The sequence below is a fragment of the Labeo rohita genome, chromosome 16 (genome assembly GCF_022985175.1).
Source record: "Labeo rohita strain BAU-BD-2019 chromosome 16, IGBB_LRoh.1.0, whole genome shotgun sequence".
NCBI classification, from domain to species: domain Eukaryota; kingdom Metazoa; phylum Chordata; class Actinopteri; order Cypriniformes; family Cyprinidae; genus Labeo; species Labeo rohita.
This window is the reverse complement of record NC_066884.1, coordinates 15,012,536-15,036,380: the sequence shown is the minus strand read 5'-3', so window position 1 is coordinate 15,036,380 and position 23,845 is coordinate 15,012,536. Positions and strand designations below refer to the sequence as shown.

General features: G+C 33.2%; 1 protein-coding gene across 2 annotated transcripts in view; it reads right to left on the bottom strand.

Moving 5' to 3' along the window:
- Positions 1-15,443, bottom strand: part of mroh1 (maestro heat-like repeat family member 1) — a 47,717-nt gene extending 32,274 nt beyond the window's left edge. For both annotated transcript variants that reach the window (XM_051131176.1, XM_051131178.1), the window contains exons 1-9: positions 15,202-15,443; positions 14,343-14,439; positions 9,908-10,053; positions 7,499-7,630; positions 6,964-7,126; positions 6,497-6,595; positions 1,943-2,094; positions 1,341-1,481; positions 974-1,066 (exon numbers count right to left, since the gene is read on the bottom strand). In XM_051131176.1, coding sequence (XP_050987133.1) covers positions 974-1,066; positions 1,341-1,481; positions 1,943-2,094; positions 6,497-6,595; positions 6,964-7,126; positions 7,499-7,630; positions 9,908-10,053; positions 14,343-14,373 — 957 coding nt within the window. In that variant the 5' untranslated portion in view covers positions 14,374-14,439; positions 15,202-15,443. The remainder of the gene's footprint in view (positions 1-973; positions 1,067-1,340; positions 1,482-1,942; positions 2,095-6,496; positions 6,596-6,963; positions 7,127-7,498; positions 7,631-9,907; positions 10,054-14,342; positions 14,440-15,201) is intronic.
- Between the last annotated feature and the right edge of the window lie 8,402 nt (positions 15,444-23,845).

Below are 23,845 nucleotides of genomic sequence, written 5' to 3'. Positions count from 1 at the left end.
CAATATCCACAAGTTGATATGTTTCTTTAGGGTCTTAATGAAAAGTCTCTAATATACTTTGGTTAAAAATTCTCAATGGTTGTGTAAAACAACACCCTTTTTACCTTGTCAAAAACAGCTCTGCAAAAATCATCTCATTCTGAGGCATTGTTCATTTAAATGCAAATGAGCTCTTAGCACGTTTAACTTGCTAACTAGCACATTATTAGGAAAGGTGATAGCAGAGATTCATAAAAAAACCTTATAGTCACTTCTGCTGTAGGAGAAGCTCGATCACGAATGACTTGCGCAAACATAGACGCATTTATGTAGATCAGAGGCACATTCCCTTCACAAACAAACGTAATCTACTGTATCTTTAGCGGCTCAAATGTCAGGAGTAAATGATGACCACTACGTTCATGGAGGTCGGACTGTTACAGCTGATCTGAGGTAATACGCTCATGTCAATCAACTATCGTGGGAGCGGCCTCTGTCGGTGTGACGCCACACCAGTTTGAAAAAGGGGATATTATTTTTACAGATTAATTAAAAACCACCGCATGGATTTTTATCATTATATGGTAGATTTGTACATACACTGCCAACACACAACATGTAAAAGTGAAGTTTGCATCCAATGACCCCTTTAATAAAAACACACTCACTACAAAATAAATGGTTTAAAATAAACAGTTAATTAACAACTGTTCTAATCTAAGATAAGTGTCATTTTGTGAACAATTCCTACTATGTTAAACAGTTAAACAGCCCTGGGCAGTTCTCTGTGTGACACAGTCAGGCAACTTAAAACCTGTTCCACCAAATTCAAACACTCTTAGGCAACTTCAAACCTGTTTCACCATAATAAAAACATTATTACAAGAAGTTGCAGGGGATTTAGAAAGAGTCTGATTTAGAAACACCTCTGTCATCATGACTTATGAATACAAAAAGGTGGTGCACATAAAGAACGAGTGAAAGAAACACTTACCTGCTGGTGCAGAGCGACTAAAAGACCATCAATCTGTGTCTCCAACACTCTGCTGCCCATATTTACAGAGGCCTCCAGGACCTGACACAAGCTCTGAACAAACAAAAACAGAATTAGACTACATTAGTCAGTACAGAGTCCTGGATTTTCTCACAGGTTGGTTTTAAAATCTGATCTGATTATGAAAGTCACAGCAGACTGTTTAAACAATACAAAAACAATTATGCATTTATATGTCTTTACTGAACACAATGTGGAAACAATCCAGGGTGGGGAAAAGTATGTGAACTTGGATTAAAAAATTGGTTAACCCATTAACTTCCATGAACCATTTCCTGCAATTGTGAAATGGTGTGGACGGCTTTACCTTGCTGATGATGTAGTGTTCTGAATTTTTCTTGTAGAGGCCCAGTATAGTGGGAAGGAGTTTGGGAAGCTGTTCTTCCAGTTTATCATGTGCCATCAGGTGACTCATTGACCCAAGAGCTTCTGCAACAGTCAGGCGGAGCTGCAGAATGACATACAGGAACAATTACAAGACATACATGAATCCACACTCGCACTACAGCAAAGGAACACAAACACTCAAACAGATAATAACAGACATAGAAAGAAAAAACAAAAAGCAGAAGAAATTTCTGAATGATTAGTGACCAAGAAATATTTTAAACTAAGTCTTAACAAGAACATATGATTTGTAATGGCTCCATAATTTTTAAAAATCCTTTCCGGCTACAAAAACGTAACGTGTAAAGGAAAAATTTCAACACGCAATCCAATCTTCAGTATTTACAAAAAAAGCCACCTTTCTGAATAAAGTAGATTTAGTTCACAAGCTTGCATGTTTTTTTCCCTGCTTCAATTCCAAAGAAAACTGAACTGAACCCAGTTGGCGCACGTTCATGTCCCTCTTTAGTCTCAAAGTGAGTTAGTTGTAATTGGATGTGTGCTTCGTCTCATTGAGTGTACCTTGGACTCTCTGCTCTGGATCCAGCTGTTAAACAGGATGTCGTAGGCTGAGTAAATCTCACTAGAGAAGGTGTCTTTACGCACAGTGGGGTCCGGAGCCTTGTCCAGGTTGGCCAGGTATTCTAAAATGCTCTCGCTGAAGCGGCAGAGAGCTGAGAGAAAACAGTAAGAGAGAAGACGCCACATCACTACACACATTAAATGGTTATCAAAGCATTTCATACATTCAAGTAAAAGACAATATACAGTCTACACAGAAATTATTATGATTTATAACATCGATAAAAAGTTATAAATAAACGCCTTTAACTATTCATTAAAGAATCCTGAAAAAAACGAGTTTCCACATGTTTTCTACATTAATGCCCTGGTAAAAAAAAAAACAGCATATGCTGTTAGGTATGTTTTGATGCTGGTTTAAGATGGTCCTTAGCTGGGTTATGCTGATATGTGTCATGTTGCTGGTCAAGGACCAGCATAAACTAGTAAAGGACCAGCTTAAACCAGCATCAAAACTTACCTACCAGCATATTTTTTCACACCAAGGTGGTACAAAGAAATGTTTCTTGAGCACCAAATCAGCATATTAACATAATTTCTGAAGGATCATGTGACCATGAAGACACTGCCATCAAAGTAATAATTAAAATGTTAAAATTAGTGCCGTCAAAATTAGCAAAAAATTTTCCAGCTAAGGCTAGGTTTGGCTACCCCACTCACAACTGCTGCTTCCGTCTCTTTTTTCTTGATAAGAAGTGCGTTTATTTAGCCCCAGAACATCTTTACGGACACATCAAATGGGAAACTTTTCAGATGCACACTCCAACTTCACTTTAGCGCCAGGCGCTAGTCAAACGAGCAAGGGAAAGGTACGGGTGACGAGGAGCTTCGGTAGAACAACAGTGAACTGTGGTCAAATAAGATGTTGTCCGGCCATACGTCAGTAAAAATTCATTTTCCTGTCCTGTCAGCCATCATACTGTGATCGTAGCACACACGCTTCAATTTCAAGCACAAATGTGGTGGTGCACTGTAACCTGTATTATTTGATATTAAAGCGTGAATGAAACTACATGTGTGCATGTGTGTCAGATCCACGTCACGTTCAGCAGCAGAAGCTCTTAAAGTGATAGCAGCCAAATAAGCTAAAAACCCAGCTACTGTGATGTCTATTAATCAAAAAACTAAAGAAAAAAAGGAAATCAATAACTTTTGTAGCTTTGGAAGGATTTGTCTATATTTAATTTTGTATTTAGTGTTTGATAGGGATGTAACAATAATCAAAATCTCACGATACAATAATATTGTGATATAAAGTCTATGGTATAGTATTTATTGCGATATTTAAAAAAAAAAAAAAAAAAAAAAAAAAAAAAAAAAAAAATTACAGTCTACATTAGAGATGCACGATATTGGATTTTTGCCGATATCCGATATGCCGATATTTTTTCATCTCATTTTGGCCGATACCGATACCGATACCGATATATATCATTTTATTTGGAAAGTTAGTTTTTAACAATAACTTATTTGTTAGGATTAAATAAATAGTAATGAGTGGTTTACATTCAATCCCTTCTTTTTCATCAGTAGACTAGCATTATTTATGATCTGAATTTTGTAAATTAAGTTCACTTTTGCTATGTTATAAGCCGAACTTCGGATGCTTTCACTTTCGATTTTGCAATCTGAATACAACATTTCAAAACGAAAACAGAAAAGTAGAACTAAACTGGGTGACTGTGAGGGTGCTTTGCGGGACATGAACAGGACATAATTCATTGCTACAATTTCTTAATTCGTTCCTATGATTTATTAATTTATTAATTTGTAAAATGAGGGAACGAATTAATATGTAGTATTAACGAATTGTTAATTTATTCCCACAAAATATTTTATTTCCCACCCGCAATTTATCACAGTAAGAGATACGAAAACATGGATTAAAAGTGAATGACAAGAAAATAAACCTAAGAAATTAAAGGGTGAGACGGTGAGGATTTGGGAAAATAAAAATATTAAGTTATGTCGCAATTCGTGACCAACTGGCAAAACAGTACACCTTTTTTGCACAAGAATACCAACATGTTTACCTTCTCTGGTTTAACAAGCGGTCTTTTACCCTACTCGAAAACCAAATCCTCCGTCCGCAATCTTTCCAGAATAGTCGCGTCCTTTTTGCCGTCACCGCCTGGCTCGTGCTGACACTACAAATACAAACCAGGCTCTACACCCGAAGCGCTCACAACGAAAACTACTCTTCGCGTGATCAGTGAAATCCTGAATATGCCACGGCTTTGTAACTCTGTAACCCGCGCTGTATGGAGCAGTGCGACCATGTCAAATTTTAACTTGCACATTTAAAAAAAAAAAAAAAAATGTGACAGTTTTGATCAGTCTAGAGCCCTGCAATACAAAGGCATTCAACATGGAAAGAAAGTAATAGAAATGTAGTCACTAAGTCATGTTTAATTATAATTTCTAATTATTTTATATGGTGCACTTCGCTCTGACAGGGCTGCAGGACACGAACATAATTATTTCCTACAACTTGTTAATTCGTTCCTACGTTTTATTAATTTATTAATTTGTAAAATAAGGGAACGAATTAAAAAGTCGTATTAACGAATTCTTAATTTATTGCCACGAAATCTTTTATTTCCCACACGCAGTTTACCCGCATAAATGATCCGACAACATGGATTAAAAGTAAATGCCAAGAAAACAAACCTGCGAAATTAAAGGGTGAGACGGTGATGATTTGTGAAAAGAAACTATAAATATTATTAAGTTTGTGGCAATTCGTGACCAACCGGGAAAACAGGACACACAGCCGCTTATGGCTTTAAATGTATTGGCTCGAACGGCATGAATCCAAAAGTATGGTCGCTACTAACATTTGCCTGCTAACCAATTGTTTAACTTATAAAGAATGCTTTGTACCTCACTTGTGTCATATTCACGAAAAATGTTTCATATGAGCAACAGTGTGTTTTGCCGTTGCGCCGCCGAAGAAAGAGAATTCACTGACCGCGCGCCGTAATTACTTTTTATTTTAAATGCAGATCATGTCATGTGCAAACACAGCCATTGGGTTTCAAAATACAACAAAGAGCACCATAAAACCATTTAAAATGTGCATTTAGCGATCTAGTGACTGGATATGAAACAGGCAACAGTAAATTATCCCAAATGGAACAACGGCGCGTTTTCTCCTATAGCCGCTGCTGCCACTGCACGTGCTATTGCTATGCATCATTCTGTATGTGTATTCTCAGTTTAAATGCAGCGATCCAAAACAGTGAATCTACTCCTCATTCAGTCAAAACTTTGCTTCAAGAATGAGCCACACTGCTGACATGATCTAATCCCTAGCACACCCTTAGCACATGTGAGTTAACATATTCATCTTATCGGCAAAACATATCGGCATAATGTTTCATATCGGGCCGATGCCGATATTTACATTTGAAGTCATTATCGGCCGATTCCGATATCAGTCCGATAATATCGTGCATCCCTAGTCTACATTACATTCACACTGGTGTTTTAGAAGCCAAACTAATTGGAATATAATAATGACAACAATTTTATAACATTGTTATTCCTATGACAGTAATAGCCAAATATTGTAAAACAATTGCACTGTAAAATAAAAGAAAATGAACATATTATTTTTGTTATTAATGTGTTATCATATTAATTTCTACAATTTAAAAAGAGATATTTTGAATTTGGACTGCAGTAATGTTACCCATTTAAACTGTCAGCAATTCATACTGCACTTTTATGCTTTTATTTTGACAGAAATGACAGTAGAGCTTTTATTTTGAATGAAAACTCCAGCTCCAGTGAAGACAGGCTTACAAAAACACATCTCACTACAAATCCAGTGAAATGCTGTAATCATCTGACGCGAAAACAAAGCATAACTGGTGGCCGTTGCATTCCCAAATGCACACTAAACTCACAGCACATGCAATATATGAGTTTACTGCATTCACTGTGAACGGAGCCGTTCTGAGCCACGGAAAACACCGGATGACAAATTGATCGCCTGAATAAAGTGCGTGCTTTGCTTTAACGTGCAGCGAAAACAGACTTGATGAAGGGATTAAGCCATATTGTGCTTTCGGTTTTAGTTTGTTTGAAAGATACTGTACCAAAGCAAAGTGGTCCAAAACACAACTTTGTAGACCTTTTATGTTAGAATATTTTAAAAATCTACACTTTTTGCCCATAAGATCTATCGTTTTATATATGTGTCTACATTAATTAAGATTGAATGTGAAATTATTGCAATATGAAAGTATATTTAAAAACTTTAATGTTAGGTGGGATTAATCGTGATTAATCACAATTAATTTCAGAAAAATGTGTGATTAATTAATTAATTAAATTTTTCTAATTAATTGCCATCACTAGTTAAAATACATCAAAATAGTTTTTGGATCAAATAAATAGAGGCCAAAAAGAGCATAGGTGGCTTTTTTAAAGCATTTTTTAATCATTCATTTAGCTGGTGCAGAAAATTTACCACTTTACTGAACTTACCGGATGAGAAGACCCATTTCATGTTGTCTTGTTTGGTCATAGCCAGCATGGGTAACATGGTCCCCATTATAGCATTGAGAAAAGGCACCATACCATATACTGTGGGCAGAAGTCAAACATATCAAAACAGGTGCGAAACGTAACCAAAAAAAGAACACAGGGCTTCCACAAAGCCTTTATTATTAATGCAATTTCCCTAAAGTTCAGTGAAATGAGGAACAGAAACAGTAATGATCAACTGTCAAATGCACAAGGCATGATCTAACATGACAGGTTGCAGCAGGTCATACTGTAACTTCCATTTCATCCCTTTAGTTAAGAATAAAGGTGAAGTTAAAACAGGTATTCAGAATGTATTACACTAACATTAAATAAAACTAATTTCAATTCCAGTTTTATGGATATGGAAAAACATAACTAGAGAAACCTCTAAATTAATTTCAGGAACTCTGATTAAGCATACATACCGTTTGAGTCAGAGAGACTGGCTAGTGTTTGGACCACAAAAAAGTGAGGCAAAACTCCCGGCTGGAACTTGCCAAGTATCTCCTCCATGATGTCATTAATATATTTGTTTCCCACAGCGACCAAAATATTACTAGCTGCTTGCTGCCATTCCGGGACAACCTCCTACACAGAAGAAAATTCGCTTTAGTGTCTGATTAATATAAAAATCATTGTATAAATTGTATGGTACTACTAAAAGTACTAAACTTTCACATAATAGTCTTAACCATTTTTCAATATTTTTAAAAGCAAGAGACACAAAACAGAAACTGTTCATTTCAGTTTTAATAGAACTGTTCAAACATTTGGGGTTGGTAAGATTTTCTATTTTACCATGCATTTAAAATGTCATGTATTCCTGTGATGACAAAGCTGAATTTTCACCAGCTACTAATTCAGTCTTCAGCATCACATGATCCTTCAGAAATCATTTTAATATGAAGTATTAATTTTACCGACCCCAAACTAAACAGCAGTTATGATCAGCTGTCTCACCTTTGATTTCGTCATCTCATCTGACGCCAGCTGTATGACACTCTTGATCTTGGGGTAACTGATGTCATCAATCCTGCTCTTCACCACCAGTTCAATAGTTTGCAAGATCACCACTCTGTGCCCGACCACCAGCTACACAGGACAAAGATGACTTGCAAGTAAACTCATGCACAGGTACTAAGGAAATGCACTATGAAATATGTGCTAATCACAATACTAAATTTATCACAGCCTCATACATCCTATATTCAAATCTTACAAAGTAGGTCAACTAAAACAGAAACACAATCATGTCTGTGAGCAGTGGTTTTGCCCTGCAACACTAGGCATTACAAATCAATAAAAGGAAGAGATAAGAGGTTTATTACAGATGAGGATTAATGTGTGTGTTTGATTTTTAAAGAAACATGCACTAAATTATCTTCTTCTGCTTTCTGTTTAGGGAATGTTTTCAAACCTCAATTTTGACTTCAAAAGGTTCTCTGGGAAGGAAATTCACCATACAAAGGAATCACATGTTTGCAAAGCAAAACATGAAAATACAGCATAAAACTAATGTGACTTGCTGAATTACAATATAAACATTTGACACAGATGTTTAAGAAACAACACATGCTTGGGGACACTGTGTCTGCTTCCTGTTAGCAGGCCAACAAACTCAGCAACATACTGTTAAGTGCACTTGAATGTCAAAATAGCCCAGCCATTATTACAAACATCTGTTAAGAAATAAACTCTGTTGTAATGGACCAGCATAGAAAAGGTACTTGATTTAAGAAATTGTTAGTCCATTTGTATAACACTGTATGAAATGGTTGTCATAAATTACCCTACCAAAGTATGTATATATACACACACACACACATATATATATATATATAATTTTTTTTTTATTTTATTATATATTTTTTTAAAGAAATCTCTTATTCTCTTATTATATAAATAAATTATAAAATTAAATTCTATTTTAAATAAGTGTTGTTTTTATGTTTTGTTTTTTTATTTAATATTTAATTTAATAATTCAATATATAAATATTTAATATATATATTTTTATTTTATTATATATTATATATATTTTTAAAGAAATCTCTTATTCTCTTATTATATAAATAAATTATAAAATTATAAATTCTATTTTAAATAAGTGTTGTTTTTATATGTTTTGTTTTTTATTTAATATTTAATTTAATAATTCAATATATAAATATTTTATATATATATATATATATATATATATATATACACACACACACACACACACACTTTTAAGTGCTAAAATATATTAATCATTTATTTATTAAAAATAGAACATTTATATATTAAACATTTGTAATGTATTTTTTTAAAAAAGTAATATATTTTTCTTGAAATGTATACTACTTTAATATAAAAATAACTATTTTATTTAATCACTTAAAATTGATTTATTGTATTTTTATATATATATATATTATATATATATATATATATATCTTTAAAATATTTGTTTTTATTAAAATCTTTTTAAATTTAATATTTAACTTAATAATTTAATATATGAATATTTAATATATTTAATTTTAATATATTAAAAAAAGCACATATTTAGATTTTACGCATTTGTTTGTATGCATGCAATTTGTAAATATAATAAATATTAAATATTTTTTTCTTTAACATACTACTGTATACTACTTGAACATAAAAAAACTAATTTATTTAATTTAAAATTGAATCAATGTATAAATATTTTTACACATTTTTAAAATTATTAATAGCATAACAGTTAATGTAATTTATAATTTTTTTTCTGTATTTACTGTAATTTTGATTGAATAAATACAGAGCATAAGAGACTTTTTTTTATTTTTCAAAAACATTAACAACTCTAAAACTTTGAACGCAACATAAATTGTTATATACATATTAAAATATAATTTATTCCTAGGGTGGCAAAGCAAATAGCACTCAAGAAATATTTCTTATTATTTTCATCAATGTTGAAAACAGTTGTGCTAGCTATATTTATGGAAACAGAAATCTTTAGTAACACCTTTACTGTCACTTTTTCAATTTAATGCATCCGTGCTACGTACAGTAAATGTATTATTTTTTTCAAATAATAACATTTAATCACACCAAACTTTTGAATGGTAGTACATCTAAAGCCACAGAGACAAGACTGATTCCATGATATTTTTTAAAATTTGATGCTTTTCATATCATCTAAAGCCACAGAGACAAGACTGATTCCATTACATTTTTTAATATTTGATGCTTCTCATATCACAGAGGCCATATGAAACCCATGACATTCACCAATAATCTATGTGATAACCATTAGAGAAAAGCACATACAAAACCTTGAAAAACCACATGAAAAAAAAACCTTCTCAAAACAGGTTTTAAGGAAACTCTTTGGCTGACCTTAGAATGTTTGAGCAGGTAGTCCTGGCACATTGACAGGACTTTATCAGGCTGCTGGTTCCCCAGTGTCAAGATGGACTTTCTGACCTGCTCCTGCACCACCGGGTCCCTGTCATTGGCAGCATCCAAAAGTGCCAGGGTCACCTCTGATTGGATAAAACAAACATATGAATTAGTGCACAGAAATATTTCTTATTATCCACGTTGAAAACAGTTGTGCTGTCTGATATTTTTGTTGAAACTGTTACAATTTTTTAAAGAAAGTTAAAAAGAACAGCATTTATATCAAATAGAAATCTCAAAGGACATACTGACCTGGAATCATTTTATTGGTCTTACTATATCAGACTACAAATATAAAACTCCTACACAAACACCAGAAATTGCAGTTTTTTGCCAACTCAAAAACAACCCTTCAGTGAGTGGGTGGTCAATTAATCATTGGGATTAGTGTAATTAACTCTGAGATGTGCGCTAGTTGGTCACAAGCTCTGCATTGAGGGCATGATTGATGCACATGACTCACTCCTGCTCCTAAACTAACAAAACAGAGAGTGCAACGTAAGGGGGAAGATCTGCAATGCAGAATATCTTAAGACAGACTTTGCAACATCTGGACATTTTAACCACACTTAATCTTAACATACAGACCCATCTGATTAGATTATTCTAATCTACCTACAGCGCACTGAGTAAACGAGTTGCCTAAACATACTCATTGGGCAATTAGCCTCAGATCCAACCTAAAGAACAGTGTTGAAAGACAGTAATGGGATAAGAGAAACCCATGACTCTGTTCAGTGTGACCAGATACATGTGGGAGTTCATTTTAAATGAAAAACGGGTGCTTTTGTTTTGCAACTAAATATCCCCTTTGGCATTAACATATGACATTAGACATGTACATGTATAGATCTGGGTGAATATGGGTATAATCATAATAATCATTAAATACAATAATATTCAAAAGTTTGGAGTTAGTATACTTTTAATTTAGCAGCAATGCACTAAATCAGGGTCAGAATTTTTTTCCATTAAAGGAGAAGTCCACTTCCAGAACAACAATTTACAAATAATTTACTCACCCCCTTGTCATACAGGATGTTTATGTCTTTCTGTCTTCAGTCGTAAAGAAATTATGGTTTTTGAGGAGAACATTTCAGAATTTTTCTCCATATAATGGACTTCATTGGTGCCCCGATTTTGAACTTCCAAAATGTACTTTAAATGCAGCTTCAAAGGAAGAAGGGTCTTATCTAGCGAAACAATCTGTCATTTTTTTTTTTTTTTGAAAAATAAAAATTTGTATACTTTTTAAGCACAAAAGCTCATGTAGTACAGGCTCTGGGATGCACGTCCACGGTGCTATGAATCATGTCTAAGTTCATCATCTGTGTACTCCGGCTCAAAAAGTTAGAGTATGGCAAAAAACTCCATCCTTAGATAGAGGTCAAAAAAAGTTCAAAATCGGGGCACCAATGAAGTCCATTATATGACAAAAAATACTGAAATGTTCTCCTCAAAAACCATAATTTCTTCACGACTGAAGACAGAAAGACATTAACATCTTGGATGATAAGGAAGTGAGTAAATTATTTGTAAATTGTTGTTCTGGAAGTGGACGTCCCATTTAGGGGCAATATTTGCACCCTGGAATTGATTTTTAATTTATTTATTTTTTTACATTTCTTAGGGCAATTTTTATAATCACCTTATTATTATGAAAACCATATGCTGTATTTAATGTCAAATACTTAAATTTACCCAATTACATTCATTTATATTTTAAATTGCTGTTAATATCAATGGACTGTTTAAAATTGTATCTAAATGATACAAGTATAAAACAGGAGTTCATAGGGCTGCAAGATTATGACGAAAATCATTATTATAGATATATACTATAATAATGATTATTAATATTGATATAAAAAACTACATAAATCATTTTCGTTTCATTTTGGGCACATTCTGGCTTCACAGACAAACACATCGGTGCATGACGTTAGCCAAGTCGAGCACAAACTATGCAAAAACTCCCGTTATAATCACTCAAGATATGAAATTAATCTTTTATTTCTGTATCTGTTGTTTATGATCAGAGAATTTGCAAGCATGCGCACTCATCAACAGCATTGGCGTTTTCAGTGCTGACTAATTAGCGCTTAGCTTCTGATTGGCCAATGCATTCCTAGGTTTAACAAAAACGCGTTTGATTGGTTACAAGGCTCAATGTTGCACAAAACAGCATGTAAAAGCAATCTGATGCAGTGTGAGTGAATCTAAATTAGGGATGTGTGCTATACCGGTACTGGAAAAATACTGGTATATATTTTATTTCAAACGGTTCGATACAATCATTTTGATCAATTAGGTATTTTATACGCTGCTGTTCTGAAGTTCACCTGTAGGCTTTCCAAATTGCTGCAAAACAGGTGAACGTGACAACAGAACAACGCGATGGATGATCAAACAGATGAAACTCCATCAGTGCGCTCGAAACTAGTAAATAAAGACAACAGTGAAATATGGCATTATTTTGCATACATAACATGATAAAGATGAACGAGCTGACCTTACTGCACCTGTATGCAAGCTGTGCTATAAAACACAGGGGCAACACATCAAATCTTGCCAAGCATTTGCCATTTGTCACTTGCTCATCCTGATCTTTAGATCTTTAGAGATTGACAGGTGAGTGCATCATTCATCATTCAGAAATGAAGTTTCAATTAACTTTTATTGACATCTGATCAGCGCATATAACTAGGATGGGATACAGAGTAAATACGAAAGCTCAAATATGCTTGACACGCTAGAACCAGTTTAGCTTTTGGTCACATGATATTTGCACTTGCATTTCAAACAATCAAATATTAATTGCATTTGAATGAAGCACGAATTTTGATATATAAACTATAGTATGATTAATATGAATAGAATGTTTCAGCTGAGAGAGCATGAGAGATTTATATTTAATGCTTTTTATGAGTCTGAAATCTGAAAACAATCAGAGAGAGAGAAAGATAATAACATGATTTTGAATACTTTGACTGTTACAATAACACTTTACAGTAAAGAAAACTGTTAAAATTCATAAGATAAACTGACCTAACAGTATTACAGCACCTAATAATCTAGGTCAATAATTAGTTATAAATGATAAATGAAGTAATACATGTTTAGTATGTTTACATTACTTACTAAATTGTTTTCAATTCTCTTATCTTTTGAGACTGGTTATTTGTTACCTATGGTATCGATTTAGTATCGATACAGAGGTATCACATTCTGGTATCGTACCGAAGCCAAAATTATCGCATCGAGCCATCCCTAATCTAAATGAAATTCTATGAATTGACACTTTTAATTCTAAGCCAAAATACATTGTTTTGTTCCTTTATATGGAATTTATGTGGCATTTTTGTTCATTTTGGTGGCATTTGAGACAGAAACCCTCATTAAATAACTGATCAAACTAAACCGATCAAAAGTGACAGTAAAAACATTTATTTTACAAAATTTCTATTTCAAATAAATGTTGTTCATTTGAACTTTCTATCCACCCAAGAACCTTGAAAAAAAAAAAAATGTATCAGTTTCCACAAAAATATTTAGCAGAATAACTTTCACAATAATAAGTTAAATTACATTTTTTTAAATATTAAAACAGACAACAGTTTATTTAAATTATAACATATTTAAATATTACCTAGAAAATAATTTCAATTATAAAAATTCTTATTTACTGTTTTTACCGTAATTTTGATTAAATAAATGCAGAGCATAACAGACTTTTTCCAAAAACATTACAAACCCCAAACCTATGAACGGTAGTGGATTATCAACAAGTTCGCTGGTAATATGAAATGAAGGAACATTGTGATGAACGTAATACACTTTTAATTTGGCAATTACATTTCCTATAACTATGTATATTTAAATCAGTGGCTGTAAATGAACATGACTACATTTTTGTTCTGTTTTGGTGTTTATTATATTTTTAACTTTCTTCCACTGTTGTAGCTCTTAATTACAGTACATTCATCATTTTTAATCTTGCCATTTACTGTTTGTCTGAAATTATAGTTCCTCTAACCTTTTAAACACTTTCAGAGCAAATACACAAATGTTGAGCTGTAAGGCTGAAAAACACAGCGATACATTTTCAATTACAGCACCTGCCCTCAATGTATTAGCTGGCCTGTTTTGGTCAGCAGCCAAGTGCACTACAAGTAACCAGTGCTGCACTACACATTGAGACTCTGGAGATGTAAATCAAGACAATGTTTAACTTAAAAAAAAAAAAATACAGGATATTACAACTGTAGGCTACACATGAAATGTCACAAGATCATGTTTACAGGTGCTTGTGTGTAGGTGTGTGGACTGACATTAGACTCCGTGACGTGAAGTATATAAGAGTGTTACTCACGCTCTACATCGGTCTCCTCTATAAGGCCCATAATGAGGCTAGCAGCAGAGATTTAGGAATGCATCTGATGGTCCAGTATCACTCAAAAGATCCCACTCTAAGGACATAAACCAACAACATTAGAGATGAACCAAAAATCTGTTTGACTACTATCATTCAAATGTCAGGCCTACAAATAAATGGCAAATTTTTGCTTAAAAACATTGTCTTTTGGACACCCATAATTTATTCAACAACATTATGGTTTAATATTAGTATTTTTAAGGGTCATAATCAACATTATTCTAGTATAAATATGCATAATGCATATTTAATTGTTGCATTTGCCATTGTAAAAATCACAAACATAAAATGTGTTGTACATATCAGTTCTAGTCATAGAAAATATCTCTACACTACACAAAGTATCTAAACTTAGCCAGCAGCCTAGATAGACAACACTGTTGGCATCATTTACAAGTGAACCTATGATGTCTAGGTAGGCAGCTCACTAGATTTGGGGCACAGCCCAACACAGCATTCCATGTGATTAGGCAATATGGCACAGAAAAAGCACAATCATATCACATGCACTGAAAACGGGACTTATCGAGATATTGACACATAACAGTTTTTGTTCTCGTTGTTGTTATTGTTCAACTAACATTGTAGGTCACTTCCACAGTCGTTAATATTTCACGTTCAATGTCAACTTCCTCAAAGCCACAGCGACCTATTAAACTACTATGACAACGTTTGCATTACTCCTGCGTTAGCTGTTATGCGGTCAAGGCGACTGCAATACAGATACAAACGTTTAATATGATTTTACAACAACGTCAAATGTCTAAAGATGCACAATATGTCAATCTTGTGTTACCTTTCCCCTCGTCTGTCTGTCTGTTTTGGCTCGCTCGCCCTCGGGCTATACACTCGGCTTCCCTTTTCTCAGATGCATCGAGCAGTTACTAATCAGCGAAGGCCCTGATGTAAATCCAATAAGTGATTCTGATCCTAAACGTGAAGTTATAATTGACTATTCGGCTGAGGTTGATGGTCTCATAGACGCTACATTGTAGGTAAACACGCCTAATCACGTGTTTCTGCTCAGGAGGAACGCATCAGAGTGGGCGTGTTCTGTCACGCAGTCCTCCAAACACCAACGAAGAAGACACGCTGCATGCAAATCGACCTACTTAATTATTCATATGTGGCGTGTGTGATGAAAATGTACAATTTGGGACGGCTACTTGTATATTTGTCTACCATGATGCATCTGCAATGCTTAAAAACATATACACTACCAGTGAAAAGTTTTTGGAGAGTAAGATTTTTAATGTGTTTTTAAAGAAGTCTCTTTTGCTCACCAGGACTGCTTCTACTTGATCCACAGTAAACAACAGTAAAAAAAAAAAAAACAGTAATATTTTGAAATATTTTTCATATTTCAAATAACTGTTTTCTATTTGAATATATTTTAAAACGTAATTTATCCCTCCCTGTGATTTCAAAACTGAATTTTTCAGGTTTCTTTGATGAATAGAAAGTTCAGAAGAACAGCATTTATCTGAATAGAAATCCTTTATAACATTATAAATGTCTTTATCATCACTTTTGATCAACTTCTATAATTTATTTTTATTTTCATATATATATATATATATATATATATATATATGTGTGTATATATATATATATATATATACTATATATTCAAAAGTTTGGGGTCACACACTACATTTTCAGTATTTTTATTTTTTTTTTTTTTTTTTTTTTTTTTTAAGAAATTAATACTTTTATTTACCAAGGATGTATTAAGTTAATAATTAAAAGTTTATTAAAAGTTAATAATAAATAATTTACATTGTTATAAAATATTTATATTTTGAATAAACACTGTACTTTTTAAACTTGTTATTCATGAAAGAATCCTGAAAAAAAAAAAAAAAAAAAAAACAGGTTCCAAAAAAAATTTGGCAGCACAACTGTTGATATTATCCAACATTGATCATTCTAATAATAAATCCGCATATTAGAATGATTTCTGAAGGATCATGTGACACTTAAGACTGGAGTAACAGCTGATAAAAATTCAGCTTTTCATCACAGGAATAAATTCTATTTTAAAGTATGTTAAAATAAAAAACATTATTTTATATTGTAAAAACATTTTGCAATATTACTGTTTTTTTTTCTATATTTTTAATCAAATAAATGCAGCCTTGATGAGCATAAGAGACTTCTTTAAAGACTATTACAAGTCTTACTGACCCCAAACTTTTGAACGGTAGTGTATATATATATATATACTCTCCAAGCTTTACGTTTTATTTCAGATAAATGCTGATCTTTGGATCTTTCTATTCATCCAAGAATGCTGAAAATATTTATTCAACTGTTTTAAATATTGATAATAATAATAAGAAACATATTAGCATATCAGCATATTACAATGATTTCTGAAGGACTGGAGTAATGATGCTGAAAATTTAGCTTTGATCACAGGAATAAATAGCATTTTAAAATACATTAAAATAGAAAAGTACAAATATTTCTGAATTTTACTATTTTGCTGTACTTTGGATCAAATAAATGCAGGCTTGGTGAGCAGAAGAGACTTCTTAAAAAAAAAAAAAAAAAAAAAAAACATTAAAAATCTTACTGTCCAAAAACTTTGGACAGGTAGTGTATATAATTTAATGTTTATTATTATATATTTTCTTTAGCTCCACTAGAACAAGACCAGAAGACTAACTTAAGATCAGTGGATTTCTATTAGAGGGCTGAGTTAATATTTTTTTTTATAATAAAACTCTAATCTAAATTCAATTTTTTTTCCAGTCCCTCAAAAATGTATATAATATTGTCCTTATTGAAGAACATGCAGTTCTTGAAATTTCTCAAAAAAAAAAAAAAGAATAATAGTTAATTAATTTAATATATCAATGGTTTCTGTTATTATTAATAATAATTATAATATAACACGTTTCAAAAACAGGTAGCTATAGCAGAAATACCAAAAATACTTCAAATGTTGATATGTTTATGTATTGTGTTGGACAAAGTGGGTAAGTAAAAAAAGTAAAAAATAAAATAAAATAAAAAAAGTTGGTAACCACTATAGACACATGACTGCCTGATTTACATTTTCACAGAATACAGACTATTACTAAGATTAAGCAGCATGAATAAAACATTCTCATCCTCTAACTGTATTAGTAGATGTCCCGAAAAATAACAAATACCAAAATCTTGAATATTGCCAGTGAACCTGCCCTAAATGCGTTGCAGGTTAACAGGTGTTCTTCTCAGATCACACAACACGCACTAGAGGGAGCTAGTGAGCTCTTTTGATATGAAATGTGTCTGCAACCTTTCAGGCTTCGTCAGACAGAAGTTTTATCTCTGGGCCTTAAAATTTATTTCATATGTGTCTAAAAACACATTTGTGTAACTGGATTTTTGACTCGAAACCTATATCTGTAGTTACTGAGGTATAATAACCCTGTGTGACAACTATCTATACCAGATCTGAATCTTAAAGGTATAGTTCACACATAAATGAAAATTCTGTTATTAATTACCCACTCAGTTTTATTCAATTCAATTTATTCAGAAGATAAATTAAGATATTTCTGATGAAATCCGAGAGCTTTTTGGAGAGCTTGTGTTCTGTAGATGAATGAAGGTCTTATGGGTTTGGAACGACATTGAGGGTGAGCAATTAATGACAGAATTTTCTTTTTCGGTGAGCTATCCCTTTAATAACCCTGCACTGAGATCATTGTTTCCTGCTTGTTGGCAAACATTTACAATCACATAGCATATATTGTGAAACTGCAATGCATTCTGCATCTGAACAACATAAAAGAAATAGTTGCCATGCATGCACATTTTCTATTACTAGTTTCTGACATCTGATGGGTACGAGTACTGAGAGTACAGTTACATCACTCAAATAAATATAGCCTTAAAAATGATTTATAGTTCTTTAGAAATCTGTTTCTCATAAATATTCAGCTTTATCAAACTGTGAAACTGAATTTATAATAATAAACTTTAATAATGTCTTTTATATTTAAACCAGCATTTTTCAAGCGCTAGTATTCAAACACCATTTCAACGGAGCTTTGAATGCAAATGTCTTAAAATGATGTATTGCGTAAGTTGATTTGTGTGGCCTGCTGTTCAGACGCTGCTGTAATTACACAGCTTTTATTTGCACAGCATGCACCATATTTTTCGCTCCTTATTTTCTTGGCCATGTCAGAGAGTTTAATGAAAGTTTTACTGCAATTGATGAGACACAACAGGGATTTTGAGTCTTATTAAACAAAATCCAAAGTCCACTAGACTGTGTGGCCTTTTTAATTAGGAATCCAAAACTACTGAGACATTTTCTCCTCCGTTAATGCATAGAGAGGATTGGCAGCCATTAAAGTCAATCTGTTTCACCCCAGTGGGGACTCGAGGTCTGAGAGAGAATTACAGAGTCGGTCTCATAAACAGAACTCGGGATGGATCGCTCACAAAAACCTGCTGCTTTTACTGAGAGGCACCTAATGTGTGACAGACACATGTGTGCTCCACGCAGCCAAATAAGCAGATGAAATATTTTCAGTCATTAAAAAATGTGACATTTTAGAACCGCTTTGAATATGTTTTGTAATATACGTTTGTTTAAACAGCCAGTTATAATAGAAAGGATTCTTTTTTCGGCTTTCATGTGGAAACGATAGGCTTTGCTGCCATCCAAATATGCAAAACCACCTTTAATGTAGATCAATAATTCAAATAACATTTACGCACTCAATAAATCTGGCTTGTGTCTAGCAATCAGATTCACATCTGGCTCTGACTTTATATCACTGCAAGAATTTCTAAGTTTGAAATATATACGTAAATAGTCCCTCACACTGCATAAAGAAGTGTCTATAATGCACTCAGTCTCTTTAATGGCATGACTAATTTTAGTGCCCCCTGCAGCTCTGTCATTACTCCTAGAATTAATATTTTCATATCCAGTGAAACGGAAGGTGAATCGCAGGAATATAAAGGTTAGGCACACGGCAAAGCTCTAAATCTACCTTAGAAATCAGGACCACATGTAGGGGAAAAAATTCCAAACGGCAGCACTACGTCAGGGGCAGTTTTGCTGTTAGTGCAGGGTGGTATGGATCAGTATGGACAGGAGTGTAATCTGATCTGAGACCAGATCTCTGACGTGGTGTTCGAGAACAGTTCAGGATTGTGTGTTCAGTCCAGAGGACTGACATTGAGCATTGTTCACTCCAAATTCACTCCCTAAGTCTTTATGAAAATGTATTTACTTTGATCTAGGACTTGTTTTTAATACATTTCATTTGAATAAAAGAAAAAAAAAAAGAGTCTCAAGGTAGACAGATAGATAGATAGATAGACAGACAGACAGACAGACAGATAGATAGATAGATAGATAGATAGATAGATAGATAGATGAAGAAATATTGCAATATTACTCTAACAGCATGCTAACCACAGCATTAAAAGTCTTTTTGTTCATTTTTGGTAGAACGGAATGTTTTAACACAAAGTTAGGCTGAGAAAATAAATTCATTTATAGACATTCTCAGCATCAAAATCACACATTGTCTAATACAGCATCAAAATTACACATTTTTCTAATAATCATTCAGTGAAAACAGCTGAGAAATGTATATACATTCTAGTGAATCTCTTTTTAACCGAAGCATTGAATTTAACCGTCTGACAGAAACTGGTCATATTAATTTAAAGAGTTACTCAGCATCAAAATTATTTGTCACTCTTATTATTTGTCAAAATTATTTAATTAAATTTAGATGTCTAATAATCATTCGGTAAAGACTTTTGAGAAATACAGATAACTAGCAGCAACATCACGCAACGTAAAAGCACTGCTGAATCACTTTTTTTATCCCGTTTATTGAATCAAACTAACAGAAACTGCTCATTTTAAAGGAGAAGTCCACTTCCAGAACAACAATTTACAGATAATGTACTCACCCCCTTGTCATACAAGATGTTCATGTCTTTCTTTCTTCAGTCGTAAAGAAATTGGGTTTTTTGAGGAAAACATTTCAGGATTTTTCTCCATATAATGGACTGATATGGTGCCCCGAGTTTAAACTTCCAAAATGCAGCTTAAATGCAGCTTCAAACTATCCCAAATGTGGTTGTAAATGATCCCAGCCGAGGAGTTCCGACCCAGTCTTTGCAAAGTGAACATGCGAAGAAGATCAAACACCCTTAACAAAAGGTAAACAGCGATATAGGACGATTTTGAAATTGAGGGAGAAAATATGATTGGGGTTTTTTGACATACCCTAACTATCATGAGACAGAATACACAGAATTCAGGAAGAGCAAGACAAGACGAGCGTTTGACATTAAGAAGTATATAAATTGTATTATTTTTATGAAAATAACCGATCGTTTCGTAGCTAAGACCCTTTTTCCTCGGCTGGGATTGTTTACAACCACATTTAGGATCATTTGAAGCTGCATTTAAACTGCATTTTGGAAGTTCAAACTCAGGGCAGCATATCAGTCCATTATATGGAGAAGAATCCTGAAATGTTTTCTTTTAAAAACATTCTTTCTTCAGTCGCAAAGAAATTAAGACATGAACATCTTGGATGAAAAGTACATTATCTCTAAATTATTGTTCTTGTGAACAACAGCGGAAAAAGTGGACTTCTCCTTTAATTTAGAGACCTTCTCTGCATCAAATTTTTTTCTATTATTATTTCCAATAATCTTTCAGTGAAGACTTAGAAACAATTAAAAAATACGGATAACTAGTAGCATCATTATGCAATGTAAAAGAACCAATGAATCGTTTTTTAACCGGTTCATTAAATCGAACCGATTAACAGTTGAAAATTGTTCGAACGTGAAAACAGTTGAGAAATTTATATACATTCTAGTGACGTTATTACATGGTGACATGTAAAAACCACTGAATCGCTTTTTAACCGATGCATTGAATCGCACCGCCTAACAGAAATTGCTCATTTAAATTTAGAGACCTTCTCAGCATCAAAATTATGCATTGTCTAATAATCATTCAGTGAAAACTTAAAAACAATTAAGAAATACAGATAACTAGTAGCTTCATTTTGCAATGTAAATGAACCGCTGAATCAATTTTAAACTGGTTCATTGAATTGAATCGTCCAACAGAAACTGCTCGTTTTAATGTAAAGACCTTCTCAGCATTAAAATTACGCATTGTCTAATAATCATTAAGTGAAGACGTAAAAACGATTGAGAAATACAGATAACTACATCATTACGCAATGTAAAAGAACCACTGAATCGCTTTTTTAACCAGTGCTTTGAATCGAACAGTACAAAATAAACTGTTTACTTAATTTAGAGACCTTCTCAGCGTAAAAATGATGCATTATGTCTAACAATCATTCACTGAATACTTAGAAACAACTGAGAAAATCAAAAACTACACAATTATCTAAAATAAAACGCTAAATCGCTTTTTTGACTGGTTCATTGAATCAAATCATCCGAAATATTAATACTGTGCATAATTAAAAGAGAGCTACTGTTTCCTTTCTCAACTGTGAATTTTGACCTTTTAATCTGCATTTACATGTTTAGGTCTACATATGAAACACACAACATAAACATATTTGCCCAGTGAAAAAATGCAGGAGTATTTTAGCTTTATTCAAAGTGACATGTCCCCCTAAGGACACCGACAGCAGGTCTTGGTCGTTTCAGCTGATGAATTTGTTGACAGTTGGTTTAAAAACAATACTTTAATGCTTAGACAGATTTGACACAGTTATTGCCGATATAAAGAATATGTAAGCCCAGAGGTCTGAAATCTAGAGTTCAATATAACTGGTTTTAAGTCACATATCTACAGCTGGAGATTACCTGTGATGATGTCATATGGTTGTTATCACGCTAACTGACGGGAGGTTGGAAGAGGAGGAAATGATCTTATTAATGGTATTAAACTGTCTGCAAGGTCTGGAGCCAGGGTTCTCCTTGGTCCTTTCTTGCGTGCGGCATGAATCCAGTGTTGTTGGCTGGTAAAGCGATCCGTATGATGAGGGCCCCGTAGCTGAAAACTGATACGGCATCTACCTGTCAAGAGTCTGGCAACAAATGCGTCTCGGATCAAATGAGACATCATGCAAATCAGACATAAATATGAGATACAATTTTTGCAGTATGCGTGTGTTTTGTCTGCTAGGCATTTGAACCCTACTTTCAACCCACTAGCCTAACCTGGAATTTTTTTTCTTGCGGTTTATGCTCCTGCCTTTCTCGACTTTTAAAATTTGGCTCTAGTGTTCTTGACATTAATACAATCCACAAACACAGGAGAGAGATCTGAAAGATCCTGACTGGCTCAAAAAACTGTTCCAAAGGCCAGATTTATCACACCAAACAACACGCTCTCCAAGATCCAATTGTGTTGTCACTGTCATTGATTTAAAATATGTGAACATAGCTGCGTGTAAAATATCCCAGTGAGAAATTTTGCAGGTGGAATTTGGCTCCGGAGGAAACTATGAAGTCATGATAATGAGGTCATATTAGTGACCTGTGGGATGAGAGTCTGAATTCTTTTATTTCCCAATTGAATCTACTTCTTTTCTTTATCTTATCCCGCATAGCAGCATTCTTAGAAATATTTCAATATTAAACAGGTACACTCTTTAAAAGTTTTATTTTTTAAGAAATGAACTCTTATGATCAAAAGCTAACAGTAAAGACTATGTTACAAAAAAAATTCTATTTCAAATGAATGCTGTTGCATTTTCTATTCAAAGAATCCTGAAAAAATTCAGAAAAAAAAAATCTAAGCAGAATAACTGTTTTCAAACGTTTATAACAATAAGAAATCAGCATATTAAAATGGTTTATGAAGGATAACGTAACACTGAAGACTGGAGTAATGGCTACTGCAAATTCAGCTTTGCCATCACAGGCATAAAATACTTTTAAAAATATATTAAAACAGAAAACAATTATTTAAAATTGTAAAAATATTTAACAGAATTACAGTTTTTACTTTACTATTTATGATCCAATAAATCAATCCTTGGCGAACATAAAACAGTTTAATAACACTTTTTTTAATGGGCTTTTTATGTCTTTTTTCATTGAAATAGGACAGTAGAGAGACGAAAAGAAAGCACTGGGAGGAGAGAGGAGAGCGGGATCGGCCAAGGACCTCGAGGGCAATTGTGCTACGTCAACGCACTAACCACGAGGCTATTGGCGCCGACTTGATAACACTTTAAAATAAGGTTCATTAGTTAATATTAGTTAACTACTTTAGTTAACATGAACTAAAAATGAACAATACTACAATGTCAGCATTTACTAATGCATTATTAAAATCAAAAGTTGTGTTTGTTAACATGAACAATTGTAATTTTATTAACATTAACAAAGATGACTAAATACTGTAATAAATGTATAGTTAATTGTTCATTTATGTCATTTAACATTAACTGATGTTAACA